This window comes from Athene noctua, chromosome 1 (genome assembly GCF_965140245.1).
Source record: "Athene noctua chromosome 1, bAthNoc1.hap1.1, whole genome shotgun sequence".
NCBI lineage: Eukaryota > Metazoa > Chordata > Aves > Strigiformes > Strigidae > Athene > Athene noctua.
Window position 1 is genome coordinate 86,360,862 of NC_134037.1, and position 27,241 is coordinate 86,388,102.

At 34.8% G+C, this 27,241-nt stretch overlaps 1 protein-coding gene across 6 annotated transcripts in view; it reads left to right on the forward strand.

Annotated features, from left to right (window-relative positions):
• The window catches only part of RYR2 (ryanodine receptor 2), a 431,008-nt gene that overhangs the window by 357,268 nt on the left and 46,499 nt on the right, over positions 1-27,241 (forward strand). For 5 of the 6 annotated variants that reach the window (XM_074896823.1, XM_074896824.1, XM_074896829.1 and 2 more), the window contains 10 exons: positions 1,485-1,598; positions 3,177-3,273; positions 7,535-7,638; positions 8,243-8,294; positions 8,433-8,486; positions 10,170-10,193; positions 20,592-20,691; positions 21,491-21,570; positions 23,570-23,646; positions 24,960-25,033. In XM_074896823.1, the coding sequence (XP_074752924.1) occupies positions 1,485-1,598; positions 3,177-3,273; positions 7,535-7,638; positions 8,243-8,294; positions 8,433-8,486; positions 10,170-10,193; positions 20,592-20,691; positions 21,491-21,570; positions 23,570-23,646; positions 24,960-25,033 (776 nt within the window). The remainder of the gene's footprint in view (positions 1-1,484; positions 1,599-3,176; positions 3,274-7,534; positions 7,639-8,242; positions 8,295-8,432; positions 8,487-10,169; positions 10,194-20,591; positions 20,692-21,490; positions 21,571-23,569; positions 23,647-24,959; positions 25,034-27,241) is intronic. The other variant, XM_074896825.1, reaches the window with a different exon arrangement.

Sequence of the window (27,241 nt, forward strand, 5' to 3'; positions counted from 1 at the left end):
CACATTTGGATTTGTCTGACTTCTAAATTATCAGCACTGACTTTGTCTTGTGACTGTAAATATGTTTGCAGTGAATGCTTTTCTATCTTTGCTCTTAACAAATATTTTTCCTTTGTATTTTATCTTTTAGAAGGAACTTGTTTTAGAATGTCACCGTTTAATCTTAAAAGTGTGATTATCCATTTCACTGAATGCTTGGCAGTATTCTAGTCTGTTTAATTAAATATTTATCACGTAACTATAAATAATTTTTCATATTTCACTAAACTAGAAAAGTCCTCTTGAATTACGGTGTTTGTACTAGATATTGAGTCTGCATAAACATCATCATCACTACATATTTTAAATAAAACACTTGATTTTATTACAAGGAAGAATTGTCAAGTCTTTCAGGGTAGAGATGCTAACTTCCATTGACTCCTTTGATGATGTTGGAAGACAGAGGAGCTATGTTATTCCACTAGCACAGTTGTCCATAAAAGAAACAAACAAAACCTCCATGAACAAATAACCCCACAAAAAAGACATCCCCTCTCTTAACTCTACAAGAGTTGTGTAGGTTAAATCAAATGATATAATCTTTATGGAGCAGTTGTGAAGTAAATCACAAAAACTGTGAATAGGCTGTGGGAAAGTAGTGATCTCTAGCACAGCCTGCAATGATAGTTTTCTATTATCCAGTCAGGCTGTATACTGTTGCATGCAGTTGCTCTTCTGGACCACAGTAATCATTTTCTTCTGATGGAAACAAGGGTGGAAGGTGGAACAAAAGAAACTGAAGGAGCAAAAGATGAGGGTTGAGCACGTCCAGTTTGACGTCATGCTACGATAGAGCCAGGATGCAGAAACAGAATATATCTGAAGGCAGAGCTGTGATATTATGAAATGTAGCTGAAGTGTTTTGGAATATCTCATGTTCATGCTAGCTATGCAGATTCATGGAAGGGATTTAGTCCTGAGTCTTTGTGCCTGTCTCTTATTTTTAAAGTTAATTCCTTTTCATTTAGTAAATATAGTCATAGTAAATATTACAAATAAAAAATTAATTATATTTAAGACAATTCCTTTAAAAGTATTGTCTGAGGCGATGTGAAGGTGCACAATTTACCTGTACATATGTAAAGAGTTACGTATAAAAGATAGAAAGAGTGAAGATCCTTTGTATTAAAAATTAGTTTCCTGAAAGATGGCCACAATGATGATAATACTCTGTCTAAAAGATGTAAGAAGTAGGAGTAAAAGAGAATATCTATATCATACAAGGAAAGGGAGATTTTTTTTTTTTAAAATTTACTTTCTAAATTCTGATTCTGTAATTTAACTGATGACTTAAACCCTGTCTAGAACACTTTTTCCCATCTGTTATTCTTCTGCTATCTTTCTACTTGATTTTTCTGTTATCTGACTTTTTTATTATTATTACTATGCCCAGACAGTGGGACGTTGCCACATTATTCATTTTTCCATGTGTATCTTATGTGCCAGGTTGAGCATCCTCAGCGGTCCAAAAAAGCAGTGTGGCATAAGTTGCTGTCTAAACAGAGAAAAAGAGCAGTAGTTGCTTGCTTTAGAATGGCACCATTGTATAATCTGCCAAGGTAAGAGCTATATTTGTTCTATCTTTCACAAATGCATTTATGTTCATACCATGCTATTTGGCACCGTCAAAAGGAAGAAAAACATGTAAACCAGTAATTGATAACTGCATGGTAATGTACTTTGTATATTGCTTTCTTTTAATAAATCTAATTACTTTCTTCTAATGTATTTTCTGAAAAGAATGTCAAAAAGTATAATTCTACATTTCTGGTTGTCTTCTCCTGCTGTTATTCCACCTGTTCCTCCTGGTATGTTTTCTTTCCTGAAAAGTAGACCCCTTTCAAAGGAGATAAATGCAGAAACAGTCATATTGGTGTCACTGTAATATGATCTTGAAAGGTAAATTTCTTCCTAAGCCATGGTATAGCTCTGGAAAGCTACCTTAATTATTAGATGCTAAGTGTTCTATACGCAGGGAATAACATTATTTAGCTGAAAACTTGTCTATTTATTGTGCACTCATGGGCAGAGCATTCTATTAGACAAGAAATATATATTCATACTCCAAACACCTTTTCCTGTGGCTCCTTTTTTTCTTCTTCTTCTTCAATAGTGAATGGGATCTATAGTCAAGCAAGTTTCAGAATCTTGAGATTCTGGAAGGAATGAACATTTAGAAAAAATAAAGATATATCTTTTTTCATGCAGTTGCTAAAAATAATTTCCAGAACACCTATCTTTTCAACGTGATAATGTTCTCAGTTTTTCCCAAAAGTCTGCATGTTATTACTATTACCATAGTTAGTAGGATGAATCTTCAGGTCTGTTCCAGGAAGCACAAGGGCATGCAAATCACAGTAGCTTGAAATGAGGCTGCTGTGACAGTTGAAAATAGAACAAAGATATTTCCATCTGTAGCTGTTCTTACTTTAACAAGTAGGTCACTTGCACATAACCTGCATTCCTGTATATTTTAATTATTCAGCCTCTTTTTCAGTATATGAGACTGGCAATTGTTTAAAAAAATTAAGATGACTGATAAAACTCTTCGTGGAAAATGGGTTGTCATACAGCCCATTTTATACTGAATCTTCAAGAAAAACCCCTAAACCAGTAGACATCATCATTAGCTTTACCCTTTTTCCCCTAGCCTCATCATCCATTTAATTTCATGGAGTTTGGAAAAAAAATTATTGGGTTTTTTAGATATGCAAGTTTAATCCTGAACATTAAAAAAATGCAATTATTTGAGCACAATCCAATGTTTCCTATTGCTATTAATAATTTAATTAAAATAATATAATATGTTATATTAAAAATAAACCCCACTAATATGGCAAAGTAATTGATTTGATTTCTTACTTGTGTTTAAATTTCTTTAAAGTTCTATTTCTTATCTGTTCCTAAAGTCATTATTGTTAAATGTTAATACCAGTTTTACAAGTTAGTGGGACACATTTTTGAATAGAGCACATTAATGTAAACTTATTTTTTAAATTAGTGCTTTTGGCAGGTTTTACCATAGAAATTTGCTTTCCTTAGTGACTGGACAGTTCTTCAAGCTAAATGAAATTCATATTGACCAAATCTTCTTTTGAAAAGTTTACAGCTTTTCTTTTTTTAATGTCCCTTTTTAGGCACCGAGCCGTCAATCTCTTTCTTCAAGGTTATGATAAATCTTGGATTGAAACAGAAGAACATTATTTTGAAGACAAACTTATAGAAGACTTAGCAGTACGTCTGGGTACAAAGGGCTGTGGGAATGTATTACGAATTAATAATTAATTTTTAAAATAATAATAATAATAGTGATGATGATGATGATGTCTGTGAGGTACCTAAGATATCATCAAAGATATCCCTACCCAAAGGGGTGAGCTATAACCAAGTTGTTCTGACGTGTTAAAAATTACAAGTGGTGGAGATTCCAGAATCCCCTCAGGCCGTCTGCTTCAGGACTTCAGTAACCTTTTATAAAGCTTTTTAAACTTTTGTCTAAATTATGTGCAGTTGCTGTCATTCCCCTATCTCTTACCTTCTGTCTGGTGGAGGAGGGGAACAGCCTATGCCCTTTCTTTGCAGTTAACCTTTATGTATTTGTAGACTTGATAACCCACATTAAAGCCATTGAAGTCAAAAGGTTAAAAAAAAAAAACCTAGAGGAATTCTAATCTTATATTGCTGAGTCCCTCAGAAGCGGACAGAGTCTGCTGTTTCTTTTCAGAAGAATCCTCTTGTCAGGGAGGTGAGGATTTTTCCCAACTGGAAAGTGTTAGAGCCATGTTTTAGCCTGAGAAATCCTTGGGATGATTTTCAGTAAAGCCTCATGTCCTCATCCTTTACAATTGTCTCTCAGAAAGGTGGTTCTTTTGAGGGTTCAACAAGAACTAGTACCAGGAAATTATTCAGTCCCTGGGAGGTCCAACAGAAAACAGTCTGAGATCGATCTTTTTATTATGAGGAAAGCCTGCTCTCTGCAACAGAGGAAGGAAGTTAACTGGAAAATTGCTATTAGAAAAAAACATTAATTTGTTTTTACTATTTAAAGCTTATGCTTAAAACCAGCTACCCAAGTTGTGAAAATAAGGTTAATAATAGTGGAAGAAAGATCACCTCCAATGAGCTCAACACAGACTATGGAAATTCATTTTTGCCTGCATACATGCAAAATTAATTTCTTGTGGCATCGTTACTGTCTGATCAAACATTGTAAAACTTGTGCAAAAACTTACTTTGTAATACAACCTTTTAAACTGATATCTTCATTTGTCCCAACACACTGCAAATGTTTTAAATAGTGTAGGTTCATTACCAAAAATAATTACGTTTTAGCAGTTGAGAGCATGTATGTTTAGATATGGAATGTGGAACAACATAGCTCTTTGTATGTGGGTATGTATGTGTGAGAAATAACCCAGATGGTCATTTAGTTACACTCTGACATAAAGGGCTGCCTCCTTATCTCCTCTGTGGAACCATATCTTTGCTAAGGAGAACTCCTTGCCAGCAGGTAGCTTATGTGAAAAACTGTCTTGGAGAAGACAGGCCGGATTGGCTGCTATATCATCTTTTAGTAAAGGATTACAGGCATTCCCTTGTAATTCCTCAAGCATACAGATAAATGTGTCTCTAGCACTCCCTTGAGATGTATTACACCTTTCATTCAAAAGAGCAAACAAAACTCTATGTGTCTTTTAAATAAATTTCTATCACATTCTTGCTGCTTTAGAGCACTCTCGTAGAAGGTGAGTGAGGTTCTACTGTTCAGCTTTGTGGAGGTGACCCAGACTTTTGTGTGGACTTCATGGAAGTTGTGATTGTGATGCTGGTGAAGGTTCTCTGTCCCTCTTAGAGAAACTGTACCTTAGTGTAGCAAGGAATTAAAAATTTGTTGGACTGTCAAGATGGAGACACAGCCGAGGTTGTGGTGGCAGAACTTGTCTGGAAGGGGAGAAAAGGGGAGCCTTTGTTCTCTAATGTATGCTTCCAGGAATGTCTCAAGTTTCTGAACTGTTCAGGTATTAGTTAGGAAATTGGAATAATCCAGGACTCAGAAACTATATAGCCTATAGCCAAGACTTCCTGTCCTTTAACTCTCTGTAGTCAATAGACTACAGTGTTGTATGCCATAGTACGTTCTTTCTCAGTTCTGAGAATCTTGAACTCTCTTTTCTGCTAAGCGAAAATAATTTGAAGGGGGAAATACAGTAAAAACTACCTCCTTCCTGACTTTGACAGATCCAGGCAATTTATAGGCCTGTGGGTAAGAGCTTCTTCTGGAATGTAGAGATGAGCATTTGCATCCCCTAAAGCAGAGGACTGGACTAAACTTGCAGTTTTGTTCCCTGAAATTTCTGTCCTTAAGTCTGTTATACAGAAATAGCACTTCTTATTCCTCTGCATATTAAAAGAAAAAAGTATACGCAAGTTCTCTAGTTAAGGAGATTACTTCTGGTGTTTTTTAATTCTGTTTCAACAGATCAAGTCTCTAAGGGAACTAGATTTTTAATGTTTGATATTAAAATCATAGGATATTCAACACTGTCTTTATTAATAGTTAAAATGCTTCTGCTTTAATTAAATAGGTTATATGAACACTTAAGCTTATGTAATAAAAATGATTAGTTTTGTTGGTAGGTATTACTGGGCATATTTTCTAAGAAAATATGTTTGATGGATTTTTAATAATTAGACTATATAAAAATTTAAATCTGTTAAATCTTCAATATTTACAAATGGCAACTAAAACTTTTCGATCTTATTTGTTTTATCCTCTTGTGTTACATTCAGTTAAAGCTTTTTATTGTACACTTAAATAACTAAAGGGCAAATGTCTCAAAACATTGAAAATTAAGAATATATTTTTCCCAGAAATGTCAGAAAATCATTTGGTTCTAGTGTTCATGCTATGCTTAATAATGTGTTCTACTTAACTCAGTCATTGGTGAATTTGATCCTCCATTTAATTTGAATTAAATCTATGAAAACTAATACTTGTATTAAACATTAAGACAACTTCCACCCTTTTGCTTCACTAGTTTTGATAACGTTAGAGAGGTATTCTGGTTGATGATGTTGCCAAGTATAGAATGCTCCCATTTAAATAAAGTTCAGCATCCTAAATGAGATTAAAATAAAGAACAAATGAAGACCTCCTTGATGGTGAGATATAACTGGAGTTATAATTTGCATTGTTCAGATCATGTAATTGATACTGAAAATATTGTCATATATGCAAACTGTGAAATAAGACCATCACAGACTAGCATGTGAAACAATCATTGTGCATATATGTCAACTACAGTGAATTCTCAGCTGCGACCAGTCATGTTTGGTACAACTGAGTGGAAAAGGTGGATTTTGCAGGCACTTATGAAGTTTAATATACATAGAGTTCTATGAGCATTCCCACTGGAAAGTATTTGACACTAGTACACACAATTTTTTTCTTAATAGGCAAAACATCCATTTTCCTTGTATCTGTCATGTGGCCAACCCTTCCTTATTGCTAATAGATAACATCTGACATTATAGTAATTTCTTAGTTGTGCAGTCTTACCAATGGTGGAATTCTTTTTATCTCTATTTTAGTGTATACTGCTAGAAGAAAACAAGGACAAAGACTGGGCATAATTTATGCAAGCAGTTTTCTTTGAGCTACCAGATGCTTTGTGGAAAAATATGTGTGGATGAAGCAATTTTGTTAATAACTTAATATGCAAAACTTACTTTCTGAAATGTCATTTGGCAAAAGACAGGAAGTCAGAGGACATTTTGTATAGATTCTTTTCAAAACACTGTTTTGGTGGTTGCCATTATAGTATTTAGGACTACATTTTTCTGTTAAAATGAACTAACTAGAGCTGTCTAAACCTGAAAGCACAATAACCACATGAAAAAAAACCTATTTGTATATATATTATTGAACATTATATAGTATTTTGTATATCTTTTGTCATCTTCTAAAATTCTGCATCCTGCCAGAATTACTGTTGTTGGTAGATATGGCTCCTTCTGTCTAAAACTATTGGTACCTTCAAGTTTGGATTTCTTCTCCTTCAAAAACTCTCTGAGTTCCTCAGCGAACATTGTACCTGGGATAAGACTTGAAACAGAGGATTCTAATTTTTAGCTGATGAAGCTTGTTAACATAGAGAGGAACAGACAATATAATAGCAAATGATGGTATCTGGTTACCACTCATTCTGTATAACAGAAGTAAAAGATTTAAGTTATTTTCAGAATCTAGGGAAGAGAGTTAATATTTAACAGGAGAGGAAATCCAAAGCTTTGCAAATGGTAATCTTTGTAATTCTTCATGATCACGAACATGGTTAGGATTCAGGCTTTCATACTTTGCTTGGAAGTTGTTTCCTCCTGGTTGTCCAATTCAAAACTACATATGGGAGTATCTAATCTTTAATAAATTGCACAGAGTAAACCATTTTTCACTGTAGATAATTAAATATTTTTTAAAATATCTTTTTCCCTAAAGAAACCTGGGGAGGAACCACCGGAAGAAGATGAAAGCCTTAAAAGAGTTGATCCTTTACATCAACTTATTCTGCTATTCAGTAGAACAGCCTTGACTGAAAAATGGTAGGAATGGTGTGAGAGATTGCACTGTGTATGCAGATTTTCAGATTATTTTGGTATTTGAAGCTATACATGTCTTTGTTTAAGTGAGATTGCTTAGGTTAGACCAAAACATGTGTGTATGTACATATGGTGAGTTCAAGTCACACTCAAAACTTTCTAGCCTGTGGTATGTAAAGAGATTTTAACATGACTAATAATGACAGATAAGGGAGTTTTCTAGAGACAAATAAATGCCCCTATACACTTTTTCACTGTTATAGATGCTGTGTTCAGGGCTTACTACACTTCTCTCTTCTGTGTTCGCTATTGACAGTTATATTCTGAATGTGAAATATAAGTATATTCTAGGTATAATTGAAAAATTATGTTCTCTTCATTGGAAAGTGTTTATTAATTTCTGAGCACTGCATTTTTAGCTGGCTTTATTTTACAGTTTGTGTAAGTTAATCAAATCTTCATTTTCCAAAAAGACTTTTGTAATTAATTATAAGCATATAAATCTTTTAAAAATATTTTTTAGGTTCTTAAAAATATTTTGGTGCTCCAGTTCTACTATAATGGCTCTAATATTCCTCATTTTCCCTTTCCTCTTTCTATTAACCAGCAAATTGGAAGAAGATTTTCTGTATATGGCTTATGCTGACATTATGGCAAAGGTAACTTTTTTGCTGTCATTTGCATCTTTTCTGTTTTAATAACATTAATGAAGAAGATCAAGAAAAATTATGTGTAAAGAAAGGCTTAGCACCCCTCCTCAACTTATCAGTAAATACTTTCTTTCTACATGGTGTCAGAGCTGCCATGATGAGGAAGATGATGATGGTGAAGAAGAAGTGAAGAGTTTTGAAGTAAGATTATACTTCTGTTTTGTTTTTCTTGTCATGTTAGACATTGTTTCATAGCTTCCAACTGACATTTATGTTTCTTGGTTCATGGCTTACTGCAGCTTGTTATGCCAGTGAACTGCATGTCAGAAGCTGGATTGGCAGATACGAGTCACCAGATTCATAGTAGTAAAACTAAAACATATGTATTATCACATAAGATTATATAGAGAGTAAATTAATGGATCTTACATGTTCATCTGATTGACTTTTACTTTTTAGATGTTGAAGAGAAATATTATGGGTAGTAACTTATTCTGGAAGTCTAATAATAACAGGCTGTATCTTGTAAAGTATCACATCCCACCTTCAGTTTGGATAGTTAAAATACTGAAATACTGCTTTTGGCAGTAGTCATTTACATTCAGTACCAGTATTTATTCAATATTTTAATGTTCACATACATATTAGTGCTTCTTAGTAAAAGGTGAGCTTTTGTTTATCAATACTGCCAAGCTTTTTCCTATATTGAGAATAGGAAATTTGTGTTTATTGTTGCTTAATAATTGAGTTTTTAGTGATCATCTCTGTATAAGGGAACACATTTACATGCGTTGACTACCAAAGAGATGAGTTGATTACCAAAGAGATGAGTCCTTTTCATGTGTTTGCTCTGGGATCTGTCTCTCTTTTTCCATTAATAAAATGGAATTTACAAGAAAATTGTGTGTTCTGAGGGGCACTGAGGGAATTTGCCTGCTAATATTTTAATATATTTTAGCATATTATAGATCTGACATTGAAAGTTGTCATATATTCCAAATCCATTAATACTTATACGAAGCATCTTTACTGAAACACAGAAACATGAAATACATGCTTTTCTTATTTTTAAAAAATATTTCTAAATATACTGATTGATTTGATATAAAACTACCTGTGCTGTTTTGATTTTTGAGGAGTACGTGCTTTGGGGCATGTTTACTTTTACTCCCATTGTTTTGTACACAGCACATGTTCTGTATGTTTTCTACATGATTGTTCATGAGATAGCACTGAATTATTTAAGTACATATTCCCTATTTGGCTGTATACAGAAATTAGAAAGAACATCAATACCAAATTCTTTTTAGTCCCTCAGAAGTTCTAGTCCATTTGAGTTACAACTAACATACCTAATGTATAAATTGCTGTTTCATGGTAAATAGCTAAGTATGAATCTAGATTTCAGTGCACTTCGGTTTTGGTTTGGGGTTTGGTTTTTTTTGTTTTTTTTTTTCATGGAAATGCTGTGTATAATGTATCATCCACTAAAGAAAGAATATTTATTTCTATAAGCTTTTTTCAGTTGGCTCATGCATGCTTGTTAGATATAAAAAGTCTTGTGCTTATAAATATGAAAATTTATAAATAGGAATTTATTGAGGTGAATTAACAAATTTCTCAGTAAGGGACTTATTAGTGCTCCTTACCTAAATTATAATGGGCTCCTTGCTCAGCATTCAACTTTATATTTTGAGAGAAGATCCTATTCATTTGTTTCTCATTACTACTTTTTCTGTAGCTATGAAACTTATGTTCAAATAATGTATTAATCTGTTCAAAAGACAATTTTGTGTATGTATTTGGTCAGTCACCTGCAGAAAAAAAATTTTGGACTTCTTTTTCTTATTACTATTTCGCTTCTTGTCCTTGCCCTTCCTTAAGGTGACAGGATCACAACGCAGCAAGGTAAAACAAAAAATGTGTGTGTATTTGTCTGGGTCTAATTTTGTGATTTTTTTTTTCAGGCCCAACATCTTGGATAAGTTCAACTAAAGGGTCTTGAAAAATGTTTTTAACATTTCATTTCCAGCATGATATTTCTACCAAACCCTTGTGCACAAACTCTTTTTAAAGACTCCGAGAATTGTTTATGCAAAATATGTCAAATTACATTGCCATTTGGGGGAAAATGGAGTGTCATTTGGCTTGTTCATACTGGTTTGCTGTTCTTGCCTTTTGTGCATCAGTTATCTTCTTTCTGGTTATGATTTAATTTAATTTGAATTATTAAAATCATTTATTTAGCTCTTAAGGGAAAGCAGTTGGACTTTTTCTGTATCTTAACAGATGCGTTTCTGACACAGAAGTAGTATTCTGTTTCCAATGTTTGTCACAGAGAGAGTTATCAATTATATTATACTTTACCAGTGATTCAGATCCTTTGGAATAGACTGAGTCCTTAGCCTTCACTGTAGTATTATTTAATAGAAACTCCGTAGCTACACTGTACCTGAAGTGATTCCCATTTCCTTGTTTTCTCTAAAAACATAGCGGCAATAACTCTGAAATTTCAGTGTTTGTATTTTTTTGAGTCAATTTCTTACACAGTCTTTTGTGTCTCATCATGAAAATCTTACCATTTGTTTCTAAACGGTGGCCCATGGCTTAAGCACCAGCCTACTTGCCTACCTCATGCAAAGTAGAAGTCTCGGTTCCCACTGTCGACTCAGTCTGCCTGCTGATAGAACTGCAAGGTTGATGTTCTGAGAGGAGGTATGGTGTGTGGAGTAGTTAATTTTTGGTTCTGAGGTGTTTATAGTTATTTGCGCTGTGGCTAATGGCAGCTAGACTTAAGTAGAGACGACTTGCTTGAGATTGGGGATGCACAGATTTAGCTGCTGGTCAGAATTCCATCAGTAGCTTCAAGGTTCATTGCCTATGGCAATATGGGGAACAATTATAACCTTCTTCACTGAAAAGAGCAAGATAATTTTGGTGTTTTGTTTGCTAGCACTTGTGCTAATGTTCAATTCACAAAAGAAAGACGTTCCTATACAGCTGTGGAACGAGAAGATGTATTCCAGGATCAACTTCACTCTTGCTCCTTCAAAAGTTTCCACATATCTGTTCCACATTTTTACAATAAAGGCATTATCCTGGAAGATGAGTGCTCTCACACAGACTCACAAAAAATTGATTAAAAGGTATTGTAATTGCAACAATCACAAAGGATGTATTACAAACCAGCAAAGGAACTATATGACCAATCTAATAGTAGAATTTCTTCTTTTCTTCCATTACTTCAGCTATTCAAATACTACATGTCTATCACTCTACCTACCTGGTTACTGTACACTAAATGCTGTATGCTCCATAGAGAAATTTCTGTCTTGCTGATTGAGAAGTCTTTTAAATGGAAAAAACCCACAATAAATAATCTTTCTTCCTTCATACATGACAAGAAACAGTTGTAAAGATATAAGACCATATATACCACCTGTGTGTGTGCGTGTGTGCATTTGTATGTTTCTGTCTGTCAGTCATCTATCTCAGAGTTCAATGTTGAAGGCAGTTCTTTTTTTTCCATGCTCTGTGTGCATGGGAAAAAACTGACTGTTCAATTTGTATGGGAATAAAACTCTACTGCTCCTCTAGACTTAAAAAATTTGTGATGTTTGAAGTCCTGAATTTTTCACAGTCAGAGCAACAGATACCTTTGAGCAAGCTTAGAGTGTGATAAAAACGGCAGGTATTTTATCAACAATTTTCCTGCACATATCTCATGCACTGTAGTCTCATTTTTGTACAAGTAATCTATATTGAGATCACTGTGTAGGCAGTAGGGAGGTCACAATATAAACCACAATAAAGTTGTCTGTGCATTACTGTGTGCCTGTCTGAATTTGTCTGCTAGTATTTGCTTTGAATTATTATGATTATATTTTCTCCTTGCCCTTTATCTCTAAGTTAACTTTCTATCATATTGAACAGACACTTAATTGACTCCCTGTAGAGTTGGTGTCACTGTCCCCCTTGATTTTATCTGATAGGAAATTCTTTCTCATCAAAGTGTTTCACTAGTTGAATGTGAATAGGCTTCTGCATTTGAGTCACTGACTCTACTGGTTTGCTACATATTAATGTGCTCTACATATGTGTAGTATGGGAACTCAAAAAAAGGAATAAAAACCTAGATCATCTTTTTAAAATCAATTGGTTTAAATTGATTTCAATTTGCTCTTCACAGGAAGAAAATAATTGTGGGAGATAGAGCTTCCTGTGTCGGTTTTCTTCATCCCTATTACTGGTAGAAACTTCGTTGATAGGCTTTTGTATTCAGTAGATTTTTGTCGAAATTATACATTGTGCTGTCACTTAAGCACAGAAAGACTTGCAAGTTTCAGTACATAGAAGTAATGCAAGCTCTTAAGGCTCTAGCACATCAGAGATGGTCACTGTTCTCTCTCCCTGTCACAAAGTGAGTGACCATATACCATGTATTTACAATAAGTAACTATTTTTGTTAAAGAATGAAAAAAATTCTTCCTTATATCTAGTCTTAATCTAGCCTCTTTTAGTTTAAAACCATTACCCCTTGTCCTGTTGCAACAGGCCCTGCTAAAAAGTCTGTCCCCGTCTTTCTTATAAGGCACGTTTAAGTACAAAAAACTGCAATAAGGCCTCCCCAGAGCCTTCTCTTCTTCAGGCTGAACAACCCCAACTCTCTCAGCCTGTCCTCATAGGAGAGGTGTTCCAACTCTCTGATCATCTTTGTGGCCTCCTCTGGACCTGCTCCAACAGGTCGTTCCTGTGCTGGGGGCCCCAGAATTGGATGCAGCGCTCCAGGTGGGGTCTCATCAGTGTGGAGCAGAGGGGCAGAATCATCTCCTTCACTCTGCTGGTTGTGCTTCTCTTGATGCAGCCCAGGACATAGTTGGCTGCTTGGGCTGTGAGTGCACACTGCTGGGTCATGTCCAGCTTTTCATCCACCAGTACCCCCAAGTCCTCCTCGCAGGGCTGCTCTCAGTCCTTTCATCCCCCAGCCTATATTGATACTGGGGCTTGCCTCAACCCATGTTCAGGACCTTTCACTTGGCCTTGTTGAACCTCATGAGATTCACATGGGCCCACTTGTCAAGCTTGTCCAGGTCCCTCTGGATGGCATCCTGTCCTTCAGGCATGTCAGCTGCACCACGCAGCTTCATGTCATCTGCAACCTTGCTGAGGGTGCACTCAATCTCAGTATGTCATTGATGAACATATTAAATAGCACTGGTCCCAACATCAACCCCTGAGGGGTACCATGTGTCACTGACCTCCATCTGGACATTGAGCTGTTGACCACTACCCTCTGGATGCAACCATCCAACCAATTCCTCATCCACTGAATGGTCCATCCATCAAATCCATATCTCTCCAATTTAGAGAGAAGGATGATGTGGGGGATGATGTCAAAGGCTTTACAGAAGTCCATATAGACAACATCTGTAGCTCTTCTCTTGTTCAGTGATGTAGTTACTACATGACAGAAAGCTACTAGATTTGTCAGGCAGGACTTGCCCTTGGAGAAGTCGTGCTGGCTGTCTTGAATCGCCTCCTGTCCTCCATGTGCCTTAGCATAGCTTCCAGGAGGACCTGTTCCATGATCTTCCTAGTAACAGAGGTGAGACTGACAGGTTGGTAGTCTCCAGGATCCTCCTTTCTACCCTTTTTAAAAATGGGTGCAATGTTTCCCTTTTCCAGTCACCAGAGACTTTACCTGACTGCCGTGACTTTTCAAATATCATGGAGATTGGTTTGGCAACTGCATCAGCCAATTTCCTAAGGACTCTAGGATGCATCTCATCAGGTCTCTTAGACTTATGTACGTTCATGTTGCTCAGGTGGTCATGAACCCAATCTTCTCTTACAGTGGGAGGGACTTTGCTCCCCCAGCCCTGTCTTGTAGTCCATCCACTTGAAAGGTGTGGGAAGAGAAGTTGCCAGTGAAGACTGAGGAAAAAGTTGTTGAGTACCCCAGCCTTCTCATCTGTTGTTACCAGTTTGTCAGTCTTGCTCATGCAAGGGGGTACACTTTCTCTGACCTTCCTTTTCTGGCTGACATACCTGTAGAAGCCCCTCTTTTTGCATCCCTTGCCAAGTTCAGCTCCAGCTGCACCTTGGCCTTCCTTACCCTATCTACTGGGCAGCATCCCTATACTCTTCTCAGAATAAACTACATCTACTACAAAAATACAGACCTATGGTTAAGTAAGATTTGATCAGTTTTTACACATTGTCATAAGGGGGTAGAATTCTGTTTTTACGTATTTATGGTGTTGATAATGTGCTATTTGTTAATGCTAGGACCTTCTTTCTTGTTTCTCCTTTGCTCCCCACCACCCTATTTCCATCAGTCACTGGGTTTTTTTATTTTATGCAAAAAAAAAGTCCTCAATCCAGTTAGACAATTTCTGGTGTACACTATTAGACAGTGAGCCCTTCACTTCTCATTTGTTCCTACTTGTTTGCAGTGTTTTGATACCCACAATCTAGTTTATAATATCAGTAACAAAGAGTCATTGCCATTAATACATTCTTTGTTATAATGTCAGCTGCTTCTTAGTTTCTTGCCTGTCTGGCAAAGCTGTTTTGGGTTATATGAATAACCTCCCATTGACTATGGGAAATGTGAATTAAAAGTCTTGTAGAGAATCTTTTCTACAAAGTCAGTAATATACCCATGCTTTTCTCTGGGTTTCAGTTCAGGGTCTTAGTGGTAAATGAAGATTTAAGACTATTCATTAAGATCTTTCATTGTGTCCTCTGGCTGCTTCTCATCTTCTGTGTTTATCAGCATCTCTTCCCTCTACATTATTTCTACTGCTTATATCCACCTTAGTGTGTTACTTTTCAAAAGTAGTCTCAGACATCCGTCTGCTCTGTCTTTCAATTCAAACACCAGCTAGCACTCCATGTTTCACTGCTGTAGCACAACAGAACTGGTTGAGATCTATGTAAGGCAGGGCCTTTGGCAGTCGTACTTTGAAGAACAAATACATTGCAGTGATTAAGTGATCATTTGTAGCTTCCAGGTTATTTTCTTCTTTTTAAAGCAGTAATTACATAATAATCTTACCAAACTTATCCCTGTATGTAAGATTTTCTGCTCCAGCTAACTGATGCAATTCCAGTTATAGTGAAACTTTCTAAATGATCCATTAAACTTTATTATTCCCATAGAGGGCTAGACATCTATATCAGCTATTTCAAATACATGAAATTTGTGACCCAACTTTAAACAAGAAAGCATGACACAGTCTGAGAGTAATGTGTAGTTTTATAGCTATGTACCATTGGAGAAAAAATGGGAAACTGAGAATACATAGATTTCAAAGTTGCCCAATACAATATTTTTCCTTATAGAGACTCAATACTTATTGAGTACCTATGTGCTTGAATAGAAATGAGTATGTTGAGTGATCTCATCAGCATGGCAAGAATATGGAAGCAGTATGTAGGAAACAAACTAACTTCCTTGCCAGAGAGGAAGATATAACCGAATGACAGTATAAGCATGATGACACCAGCAAAGAGATTGCTGCAAGCTGAAATGGAGGCATTTTAACCAAAACAAAATGAAGTGTGTAGTGAATGGTTGATTTCAGGATATCTTATTCCCGTGCATTTGTAGCTCAGATTAATGCTATTTTAACACAAGGGTAGGGTTTTTTTGGTTTATTACTATATACTTGTTTTAGTACTGTATATTGTGTGAATGAAATATATTGGTTATATAATGTTAAAGTTTTTAATACAGTTTATTCAAATGCTAGGAAATGTGAAATATAATGTCGATAAAACAATCCTTACTTTGTGCGATGTGGATTATCATGCTGACTATTGATATTGAGTAGCATAGTGATGTCATAAAATCTAATGATATGACTTAATAAATTTTTCCTCCCAGACTGGGCAGAGTCAGCAGAACACCAGTACTTCTTTTTCTGAATATTGATGTGAATACAAGAAATAATTTTGATGAATGATTGCTTTACTTCTTGTATCTTTTCAACTGTTATATTATGAAGCATATAATAGCTTTTTGCTGTCTCGTCTGAAATTTGTTAAAAAATCATGAATGAAATGGTTTGTTCCTCTCAAATTCTTTTTTCCCCAGATACTTTTTAGATTGATGTTACTTCCTTTCCTCTCATCTCACATATTACAAAATACTTACACTAATGCCCAAGAAAGCTGAATGTTTACAGCCAATCAAATCAAAAGAGCCTTTTTTCCATACATGTTTTTCCTAGCTACATTTTATTTTTGGACCAACAGTGATAAAGATTCATGTACGGAATATTTTCAAATTTTATTAAATCATTGACTAACATAGAATAGATAAAAACATATGTTTACACAATAATGTTTAATAAATCCCCTACTACAGGAAGTGTACCAGCGTTCTAAAGTCTTGTAAAGTATTACTACATTCAAAATAAACAGCTATGGTTTTGAGGAAATTAGAAAATTGCTAATAAACAGTCACTGAATGCATATATCTAAGAATGTGGCAATTAATTTATGAACCTTTTTATCATTTTTAGTGACGATACTTAGATACCACTTTCAGACATTTTCAGAATGATTTACTTGTGTCATGGAAGTAATACCAGATGGCAGAAGGCTTATAAATGCCTGACTATGGAAGAGTACATAGAACAAGAAAGCACAGCAGGAGTCAGAGAAATGGCTTTAGAATAGCCATTCATTTATTATGAAATTCACTTTTTAGATTGTTTTTTCTTTTACTTTTTTTTTTTTACTTCATAGACTCTAAATTTCCTGATTACTTTATATTTTACCACCTGTACTTTAAAGAATTCCTTTTGTTGTATGATAATCTGGATAATGGCAGATTTCAGCATAGAAAGGATGCTTCAACTCAGTGAGGTGTAGTAATAGATATATCAGCTCATTAAAAATCACTTTTTAACTAGAAAAAAATCTGGCGTTGAGAATTTCAGGAGAAACAGAAATATGAGTGTGAATTTGCAGGATTGAAATATTTCTTTAAGTAGTATTGAAAGCATATTTGATGAAATAAACTTCTCTAACTCTCTTAAAATCCTACATATTTAATCATCAGGAATTGTAATGCATTATATTTTTATATACTCTTTTACATTAGGGCTGGTGAAGTCCAGAATGGGTGATTTAGAAAAATTCAACTTTATTTATAGAGCATAAACATTATTGAGCTTAAAGGCTTAATATATATAAAGATACATACATAAATTTATACATAAAGATTCTGCTTGAGTAGTTAATGTAATATTTTAATACATAGCTTGTACTTATGCATGCCTGACACTAAAATTAACAGTTATTTTGTCAGTGTAAGACCTGTCTAATAGGATTTATTGTCTGGACTAAACAGAGATCTTGAAAAGCATAAAATATGAAGACAATTGAAAGAAGAAGCATTTATCTTAGAATAGTTAAGTTGGAAGTAATTTATTTCCTTTCCATTTTTTTGTTTATTCTGTTTACTCTTTGTTTCATAATTTTGTATTTTTAAAAAAACAGCAACTTGTACTCCATGGCTGCAAGTGTAGTGGTACCAGCAAACAAACCTTTTCATATGGTTTAGATCCATAGGAGAGTCCAAGAATAATTGTTTGTACGGATTATAAGAAAATGAGCAATTTCAGTGGTGCACTTGTCAGTTAAAGCTCTCATTTAGTTTTTGCAAGTTTGTTGCCTACAGATTCAAGCTAGAACTTGTGGTTTTGCCCAATGTGTGCTTTTTGACTTATGGTTGCTTGTAATCATTTTTTAAAAAGCCAAAAATAGAATTAAGTAGAAAACGTCTGAGTCTCTGCTTTCAAAGAATATGATGAAAAAGTTTCCCTGGTTTGGTAGGTTGCTGGAGAAAGTCTATTATATGGGAATACATGTATGTACATTTCTAAGTGGTCAGCTTCTTCGCATATAAATATAAAACAGACTTGCTTTTCTTTGAGGTGTTTATTTGTTGGGGGGGGGTTGGTTTGTTTGTTTGGGGGGGGGATTTTTTTTTTGTTTTGTTTTTGTTTTTTTAATTCTGGTGAATTACTTTAAATTTTTAATTTAGTATGAAGTATTTTTGCTTCTGTGATGGATTTGTGAATGATAGAAAATCCAAACCACTGGCTAATTATTTTGGTAGTTTTCTTGCCATCAACTGGCAAGCACAATAAAGTGCAAAATACTCTGCTGGTAGTACAGATAACAGTGTTAGCAGTAAGGACATCTTAGGGAAATGGGGATACCTTGACCCGTCAGCATACTTTGCAGTGGGTGGCTCAATTCGTATCAGTGCTGCTATCACATATATGTACATAAGGATTAACGTTGCATGGAAAAAGTGACAGTGAAAAAGCATTGTCAAGCTGAAGAAAGAACCATGATTTTGGGGAGTTGTTATCAAAGGAATGGTTGCTTTTAGAATAAATGCTTATGGTGGTTTTTTGTTGGTGGATTATTTTTTTTTTTCTTTGGTCCGCTTTGTTGCTAGTTACCTGGACTGCTTGGTTTCCGTGGAAAATGCCACTGTTCTCACTTTAAGCTGTTTGGCAATGTCTGTTTCTACTGTTCTTCTATAGTGCCATTGCAAGAAGTGTACATATCCGTTCTTTTAGTCTATAGATTATGCAGATGCATCTTCACTATAAGCATTCTCATAAACTTATAAAAAAAATGTATAATGAAAGTAGTGTAGCTGATGTTAGGCTTGTGAGCAAAAGTGAATAATCTTATACTGGAAGAAAAATGAAAAATCGTTAGGTCTAAAACTAAAAGTAACTAGAAATAGGAAAGTTTTTTTAACAAGAAGCACTGATCAAATTTCAGTGTCATCTGAAGCAAATGAAAATATTTTATTGCAGCTGTGTTGAACCTGTGATGTCATGATTTTCTGGTGGTTTGTGCGTGTGGTGTGTGTGCGTGTGTGTGTGTGTATGTATGTATGTTTCTGTTTTGTTTTTGTTGAACTCCCAGGAAGAGGTTTAAACATGAAGGCAAAACTTTCAAACCTTAGCATGGCTAAATATGAAGCAAAGCTGCCATTTTTTTTTTTTTCCTTTTTGTGCCTCCATCTAGATCTGTCACATAATTTAAAGAAAAAAAATACAATTTACCCACAGGAGAGCTAGTAGTGTGAAAAAAAAACCCTGATGAATTTTGTTTCCGCAGCACGATATTATCAAAGATTTAAGAAACAAATTTGCCAGCCTCGGCGAGAACTCTCTGGTAACAGCATAAATGTCTGTGTTGGTTTGCTTTTGAGTTAAAGGTTTCTTTTTCATTCATTTGAACATATTTCTCTTTTTTACTTCTTTTTTAATTTATTATTCATACCCTCTATTTAGCAAGCCTTCATTTTTTAAACCTCTTCCATCTTCCAATGTCTTTTTTCTGTAACTTGGATGGAAAGTTTATGGCAGCAAAGCTGTCATTCTGGCTACTTCTGCTGCAGCTGTTCCTGCTTTTAGGTCATACATGTTTTGGGCGTTGTGTTTTTGGACATGATACTAACTGATTGTGTCATGTTCCTTTTGAGTAAGCTTTTTACCACGCCATCCGATGGACTCGCTGTCATAGGGCTCTATGCAACTTCCATTTTGCAACTTATACTGCTTAGTCATCCTCAATTCTCTAGCAAACTTCAATTAACTCGGTGAAAGTTCAAACTCATCTGGAATTAACTGTGCCTTTATGTTTGCTCTTTTTGTTCTTCTTTATGTTTTTGTAGTAGTTTAAATTATAAAGAACAAACTTCACCATTGCTCAAGCAACGCCATGCAGTATTGTTTGTTGCCGCTAGAGAATGTAAAATATAAAAGCACAGTGTATTCTATCAAATATTCTGTTGGTAGGGTGGGAAATCTATATCGTCATATAAGTTTTGAAAAAAATTCTGAGATGCTTCTGTTACTCTGGTATTCAGCAACAACTTACAACTCAAGAGCCACATACTGAGCAGTATGAAGTTATGGTCACACTATAGAAGTTTATTAAGAGTATGAACTGTTGCACAAAAACACAGCACAAAAGTGCAAGTTTGATATATGCAGTATATATATAATAAACATGGGCTTTGAACTAACCTATTGATTTACAATTGAGATGACTCTTTTCAGATAAACTGCTAAAAGCATAATAAAATACCAAGAGGAGAATATTACTTGAACATGTTAAATATCCATTCAGTAGCACTGTATGTATTAAAATGGTCCATGATGTTGCCATAGAGCCCATATACTAAGAGAAAACCAAAAACCTTTGGAGAACTGATAGTAACTGAAGTCCTCATCTTAAATGACTGGAATTTTTATTCAGGAAAAAGAAATGGAAAAGCAAAAACTTCTGTATCAACAAGCCAGACTGCATGACCGGGGTGCTGCTGAGATGGTTCTGCAGACAATCAGTGCTAGTAAAGGTAAAGTTTTGTTGTGTAGATTATGTATTAAACCTTGTTTCTAACGATCTTTGAAATTATTGTAATTCTTATTGGGCAAAACCTGAAGATGTTTGGCACTAAAGTTTGCTTTCAAAATGCAGCCAAAGTTTCAAAAATTATTGACAGCTAATCCAGAAAAGTATAATGAGTAATTTTCATGAGGTTGTTGGTGTAGACTTTGGTCCTTCCCCCCCCCCCCCCAATATCTACGCTATTGGTGTACTTTGATAAAACATTTCAGAAGTATAAATGATGCTTTTGTCCCTTAGACACCATCTTTAATGTTCGATGCTTTTGTTGTCTGTTCTGTAACTTGTTTCTGTCATAGTGATGTTTTAAAAGTGACTGTTTACAAACTTCACTTACTTTAACTAAATGCTTTGGATCATTGTCATCTTCTGAAGAAACAGAAGAAAAATATCTAGACTGGCATGCAGAGGAAGCACATTGTTAAACTTAAAAGCTGTTTTAAAATTGTGCACCCAGTCTTAAATCAACTGTTAGGTGCTCTAGCAAATGAAAAATTGTTTATATTATTATATACATTATATAATATATATTGCTTCTTTTGTGTGCTGTGTGTATATTACACTATGACTGTAGGCACTCAGGAAGATATTAAGTCACACTAGAGATCATGAAAGAATAGATCTATTTTGCAAGAGAAACATAAAGGCCTCTCCTGATAAATTACCATTTAAGTCATTGTACAGATAAGTTAATAGAACATTCTTTTTTTTATAAATGATCTAAAAGTATATTTTAAAATAATTTTAAGGTGAGATGGGACCAATGGTTGCAGCTACCCTAAAGCTAGGGATTGCCATCTTAAATGGAGGAAATTCCACTGTTCAACAGGTAAGTTACTAATTTATTTTTGCCCGTTCTATTCACTATAGATCTTTATACCATGTTCATTATTATTGTAGTAGTGCGTTATATAACGTGACTATTTGTCAACTGCTGTTTATCCTCTTAATCTCATTCCTAGAAGAAAATAGCATACAGAAGTAACTTGTTTGCTGGTTATGTATTTCTTGTTCATATACATATAGTTAGTCTACAGAATACAAGGCTAAAAGAAATTTGTTTTGCACTTCAGCTGGAAGGGGGAAATTTAATGTTAAATCACTAACTTCAAGAGGGATTCTCTGGGAGGGACGGATTTCTTGGGAGATTGTCCTGTAGCCAGTAGAGCAAGATTACTGACCCCAAAATAATGTTACCAAAAATAATGTTACACAACTTCTGAAGTCCTTAGCTTATGCCATAGAGAGTCTTGGTGATAAAAGCAAACTTGATTTACTAATCTATGTGGTGAGCAGTGGACATGTCTGATATGTTAACAGTATTCTGCACTGTTGAAGAGAAGTGACTGATACAGAGTACATTTAGTGTTCTGAAGATTCTTGGGTCCACAAGGCTTCATACCTGCCATTACTACACTGCTGTAGGACAGTTTGGAGGAATAGACAACTGGGAACAGTTAAGGTTCCAAGTTAAGCAACCACTGAAGCAGCTGAATCAGTCAAAAATAATGATCTTTTCAAGAGCTGTCATTGCCAGGAATTGGCCAGAAAGATTACAAATTTTTCAGAAAAGTGTCTGCTTGAACCATTGCCAGTTCTCTGTGATGTCATGATATTAAATTACTTAGGAAAATATGATATTTGCACGTAGTTATTTAATGTGAATTTATAATGCTACAATCTATTTTTTTTTAATTATTTGACGAAGTCTTAGCTAATTTGATAAAGACTTAACTAATCACAATGCAGGAAACAGCTATTGTATGGTTACAATAATACTAATACTACTACTCTAAGTTACATACTTATAGAAGCATCAGTAATACAGATAGAATTGCTGATTTTTAAGTTGCTCATTTCTACCCATTTTCTCTGGTGTTACGCTCATCTTTCCAATTTTCCTTTAGGTCCTAAGATCAACTCTTTAGTCTTCCTTGGGAAGAACAGTATGGGTGGGGGAAGAGGTACAGAAGTGGTTTTGAAAAGTCGTCATCATCATCCTCTGGAGTTCTTTGCTTTGATTAGTGCAGTGTTGTTGGTGGGGGTGTTCTCCATGATCTTGGGTTTACTTGGGGTTATGCTGATATGTTTTGTTAACAGTGTCTGCTTGTGTGCTTTTTCATTTTGGAGGTTACTTATCCATTTTTCCTATTCTTTTTGTTATTTGCAAAAGAGTTTTACCTCATTCACAACATGAATTCTTGTAACATTCCTACTAAGATTGATCTTTGAGCATTGTGATTTTTGTTGACATCTGGGATCTCTGGTATCATCCTATATCTTCACTCAGCAATACATTGCATCAGAGTTCACTCCTCTGAATCACTTTTTGTTATTGCAATCTATTATTGGATAGGTATTGCACACTACAATAAAGCTCAAACAAATTTTAAAAATACTCACATGGCTACTAACATGCTATTGCAGCTAAAATAATCTAAACCAAACTGTGGTTATGACAAGCCCAGCCAGGTGCTGAAATGGTGGTGTTGGTACAAATTTGTGGACTAGTACTGACAAGATAGTATTAAACACTAGTTTCTGGTGACTGTGTTGACTTTAGTTACTATCTTTATTTTCCATTTTTTAGGAAGGAATATCCAAAATGGATGACCTTCTTTTCTGTAAAGGGCATAAGAATTAAATGGTCTTTTTAGTTTTGATACCTGGATTATTTCTGCAAGACTCTTTTATCTAATTTGTGAATATGAGATATTTCAAAACATCAGTACCACTAGTAATCTAGAATCCATGTAGTATTAAATTAGCTAGATTAACACATAGTATAAATATTAATTCTCTGTGTTAATTATTTGTGTTTACTGCAGAAAATGCTTGACTACCTCAAGGATAAAAAGGATGTGGGATTCTTTCAGAGCCTTGCTGGTCTTATGCAGTCCTGTAGGTAAGAAAATACCTACTTAAAAAATGTATTATTTTGCATTTAGGTTTTATTCCGTGAGATTTTACAGTTTTGAAAAGATCCTCTACATACTTTTTGCAAACAGCATATGGGGACTGTAATGTACTAGATCTGGGGTAAAGGACAAAGTGGTGCTCATGGTATGAAAATCTTCATATGATATGGATCTACCTTGGTAAAAGAGCTCTTTTCACAAGTGTTTATGTCATTTGTGTCTACCTGAGGTATGTCAAAAAACAACTCCAGAGTTAGGAGCATTCCTCAGGAGCAAATTCTTAATTCTGGACATATTCTGTAATCCTACATAGACCAGGATAATGATCAATGTCAAGTAATTGTAAAGATTTTGGGGAAACCCAACTTTCTTAGAATATTAATAGGACTTTTTAGAAGGCGGAAAATGAATTAAATATTGTTTTTTAATAAACTGTAGAGGTACTGTGACTTTTTTGTCCATTCATGCTTCTTCACAGTTTATATTGATTTTATATATATAAATGTATATATATTTAGATGTTTTCTATGTAATTCCTAAGAATAAACCATATCAATAAATAATGTATTAATGAACACAAAACATAGGAGGACTAAAAGGGGCTTCCTGGATCAAGCTGTTCAGTCTTCTGTCAAGGGTACTATGTTATATCCTTTTTTCTTAACAGTCTTTGGCTGAGGTACATTTTGAAATCAGTGAGGTTTTTTGCCATCAGAACTATTGCTGTAGCTCATCTACATTCACATCTGACTTTCATAAACATTCTTGCTTATGAACAGAAGTTATCCATGGCTAGCTGACAGGCTAGGCCATGGAAGACAGAACTTTGCAGATTCACAAATGGAAATATATAAGAGTATATATTTCTTAAATCTGGTTAGTTGAATACATATTGCCCTTTGGCAGCTTCAGTTTTTCAGAACATGGAGGAACACTGAGTGGAACTAGTAATGACACAATTTCTTGATGGACCTTGCTGCTTGGGATGAACTGGTCTATAATATAAATGTAGTCAATAATATGGCTTCTTTGTAACCCCTAAAATGAGTATGTATATCTTAAACACATACATTCCCTTTTTTTGGTCACTCATAAAGAGCTAAATTCTATTGTCATTTGGAGGGCAAAAGTAGCTTAAGTCTGCAGAGCTGAGTTTCATAATCTTGTAGCAGACACATATATCAAGCCACTGAAATGTATCTTCTTGATGCTAGTATGATTATATACTTAAATGAAATCACAAATCCTTCTCACATATATTTAATTAATCACAAGACAAATGTCATTCTTCTCATTGCAGTGTTCTTGACCTAAACGCATTTGAACGTCAGAACAAAGCAGAAGGCCTCGGCATGGTGACTGAAGAGGGATCAGGTACTATTGATTTAAGAGAAATGCCCTGTGAACTTTTCTCTTTTACATTTTGCAGAAGCAAGCTGAATTGGAAAGAACCCTTAAATATATATGATATCTGGAAGCTGAAGCTACAATATGATTCCTACTAGTGGTTTATGTTTAACTGGCCTACCTAAGACCATACTTGTCAGTTGTAAATCACTAGCCTGTGTTGAGTTTCAGAGGACTCTTACTCACCATTCTGAAGAAGTGAAGACATTACATGTAAAACTGCAAACAGATTCTAGTTAGAAACAGCAGTGTTTATGCATGTGAAATATTTCAGAAGTCCATAACCAGTTTCAGCATAAAATGAAATTAGAGTTTCCACCTGATTTCTTAAGCTGTTTTTGCTGGAATGAAAACCAGACGATTTAGTTAAGCCGTAAGTTAAATATTAGAGATTGAGGGAACTGTATCTCCTTTTTGGAAAAAAAGTGTGCAGGGAAAGCTTGTTCTCTGAAATAATTATTTTCTGTTTGTCTTTGGGGAATTATGAAATTTTCACTTTACTTTTGATTTCAAACCAATTTGGCTTTCTAACCTCTGTGTTGTCAGTTCACTGTCAATTTCTTTCTTCTGTGTGACAGTAAGTTCTACTACTCCCTTACTGTGATTGTCTGGAAACATTAGGTTCATTCTTATGTGACTTAATAGAGCTACCACAGCACATTTTCTCTCCTTATCTTCAGTATTTTTATGGTGCGTTTTTATGTTTAAATCCTACAGTTACCTAATCTTTTAACATGTTTTTATCTAAAAACAAGGTAAAAAAGCTTGACTGTATAATCATTATTGTATTTGGGGGTTCATAATTCATACCTAAACCACCACATATCTCATTGGCTATTGTGCCTGTAGCTCTTTTATGTGGCATATTTCTTGAATATTCAACCGCTTCTCTCAAATCAAGATAATGGACTATTAAATTTGACTGAATGACTTCAAGACTGATCATAAATGCTGCTTCTCTGAAAGTGCTCCCACAGTTTAAATTATAGATCAATTCGTGCTAGCTTATATGAGTAAACAAAACAAAGTGAACCCATGTGGATAAATTTTGTTCACAAGACTGTAGATTGAGCACTGATGCAGCTTTTTGGCATATAAGGTTTTGGCCTTTACTTTCACGTTTTACTGAAGATTACTCTGCACAGTGTTTTACTCTTCTGGACAACATTTCTACTACTAAATAATTAAATTTATTATTTGTAATGTTGTATTTTGAAATGGACTGTCAAGGTATCAGCTCATTTTTCTTTTGACTGCTGCCTCTATTTCTAGAAATGACCAATTTTGCATGCAAATGTAAATAAATCTTTAAATGCTGCATAATTGACTCTACCTATGTTAGAGTATTTTTGTGCTTCCTCATTTGAGGGATTTTTTTTTCTTTTCTTCTGTTTATTTGGTCTTTATATTTTAGTACAGAACTAATTTTGCCAAAACCAATACTAACTATATTTTGTATTTGTGAAAAACAATTTCTCAACTTTTTTTCTTTTTTCCCTGTTTCTTTTTCTTTGAACTAATTGTCCTGTCCTCCCTTCCTCAGTCATCACTCATGAGCGTGGTAATTATTAAAAACAACTGCCTATTATTTAATTTTCCTGCTCTTAGCTTTGTGTCAGCACTGTACAGCTCCTGAACACGATTAAATTTTTTGTTCCTGTAAGACTGATAAGCTAGTGGGTTCTTTTCTATTATTATTACAATTATGTATTTCAAAATTCTTGGTTTTTGTGTCAACTCTCCCCACTTTGTGCTTCCTCCCTTTCTCAGGATTTGCACAGTGACTGGCACACTAGATGTAAGAGCAGCAAGCTTTTTTAAACTTTTTTTTTTCTGTTTATTTTAAATTTCTTTTAATTTTAGTGAGCCAAGTATTTGCAATGGATGAATGTAAAAAAAAATATATATATATACCTATACACACACAAAGCCTTGTGCTATAGTCCTCCTGTAATATTTATGTTGTGTATTGAATGTGGCTTTACTGCTGCATTGATTTGTGCAAGCACAGGAAATCAGTGGTGGATCCAGTGAGGATTTGAGGGTAGTTAGTAAGGAGAGGACTTGCCACTGGCTAGGTTTTTCTGATGCGGTCAGGAGTTGATACAAGAAAGAGGTGGTGCATCATTAATTTAGAGGAATCAATAGTGTTTACAGGTGGCTCTTCCTTGCTCT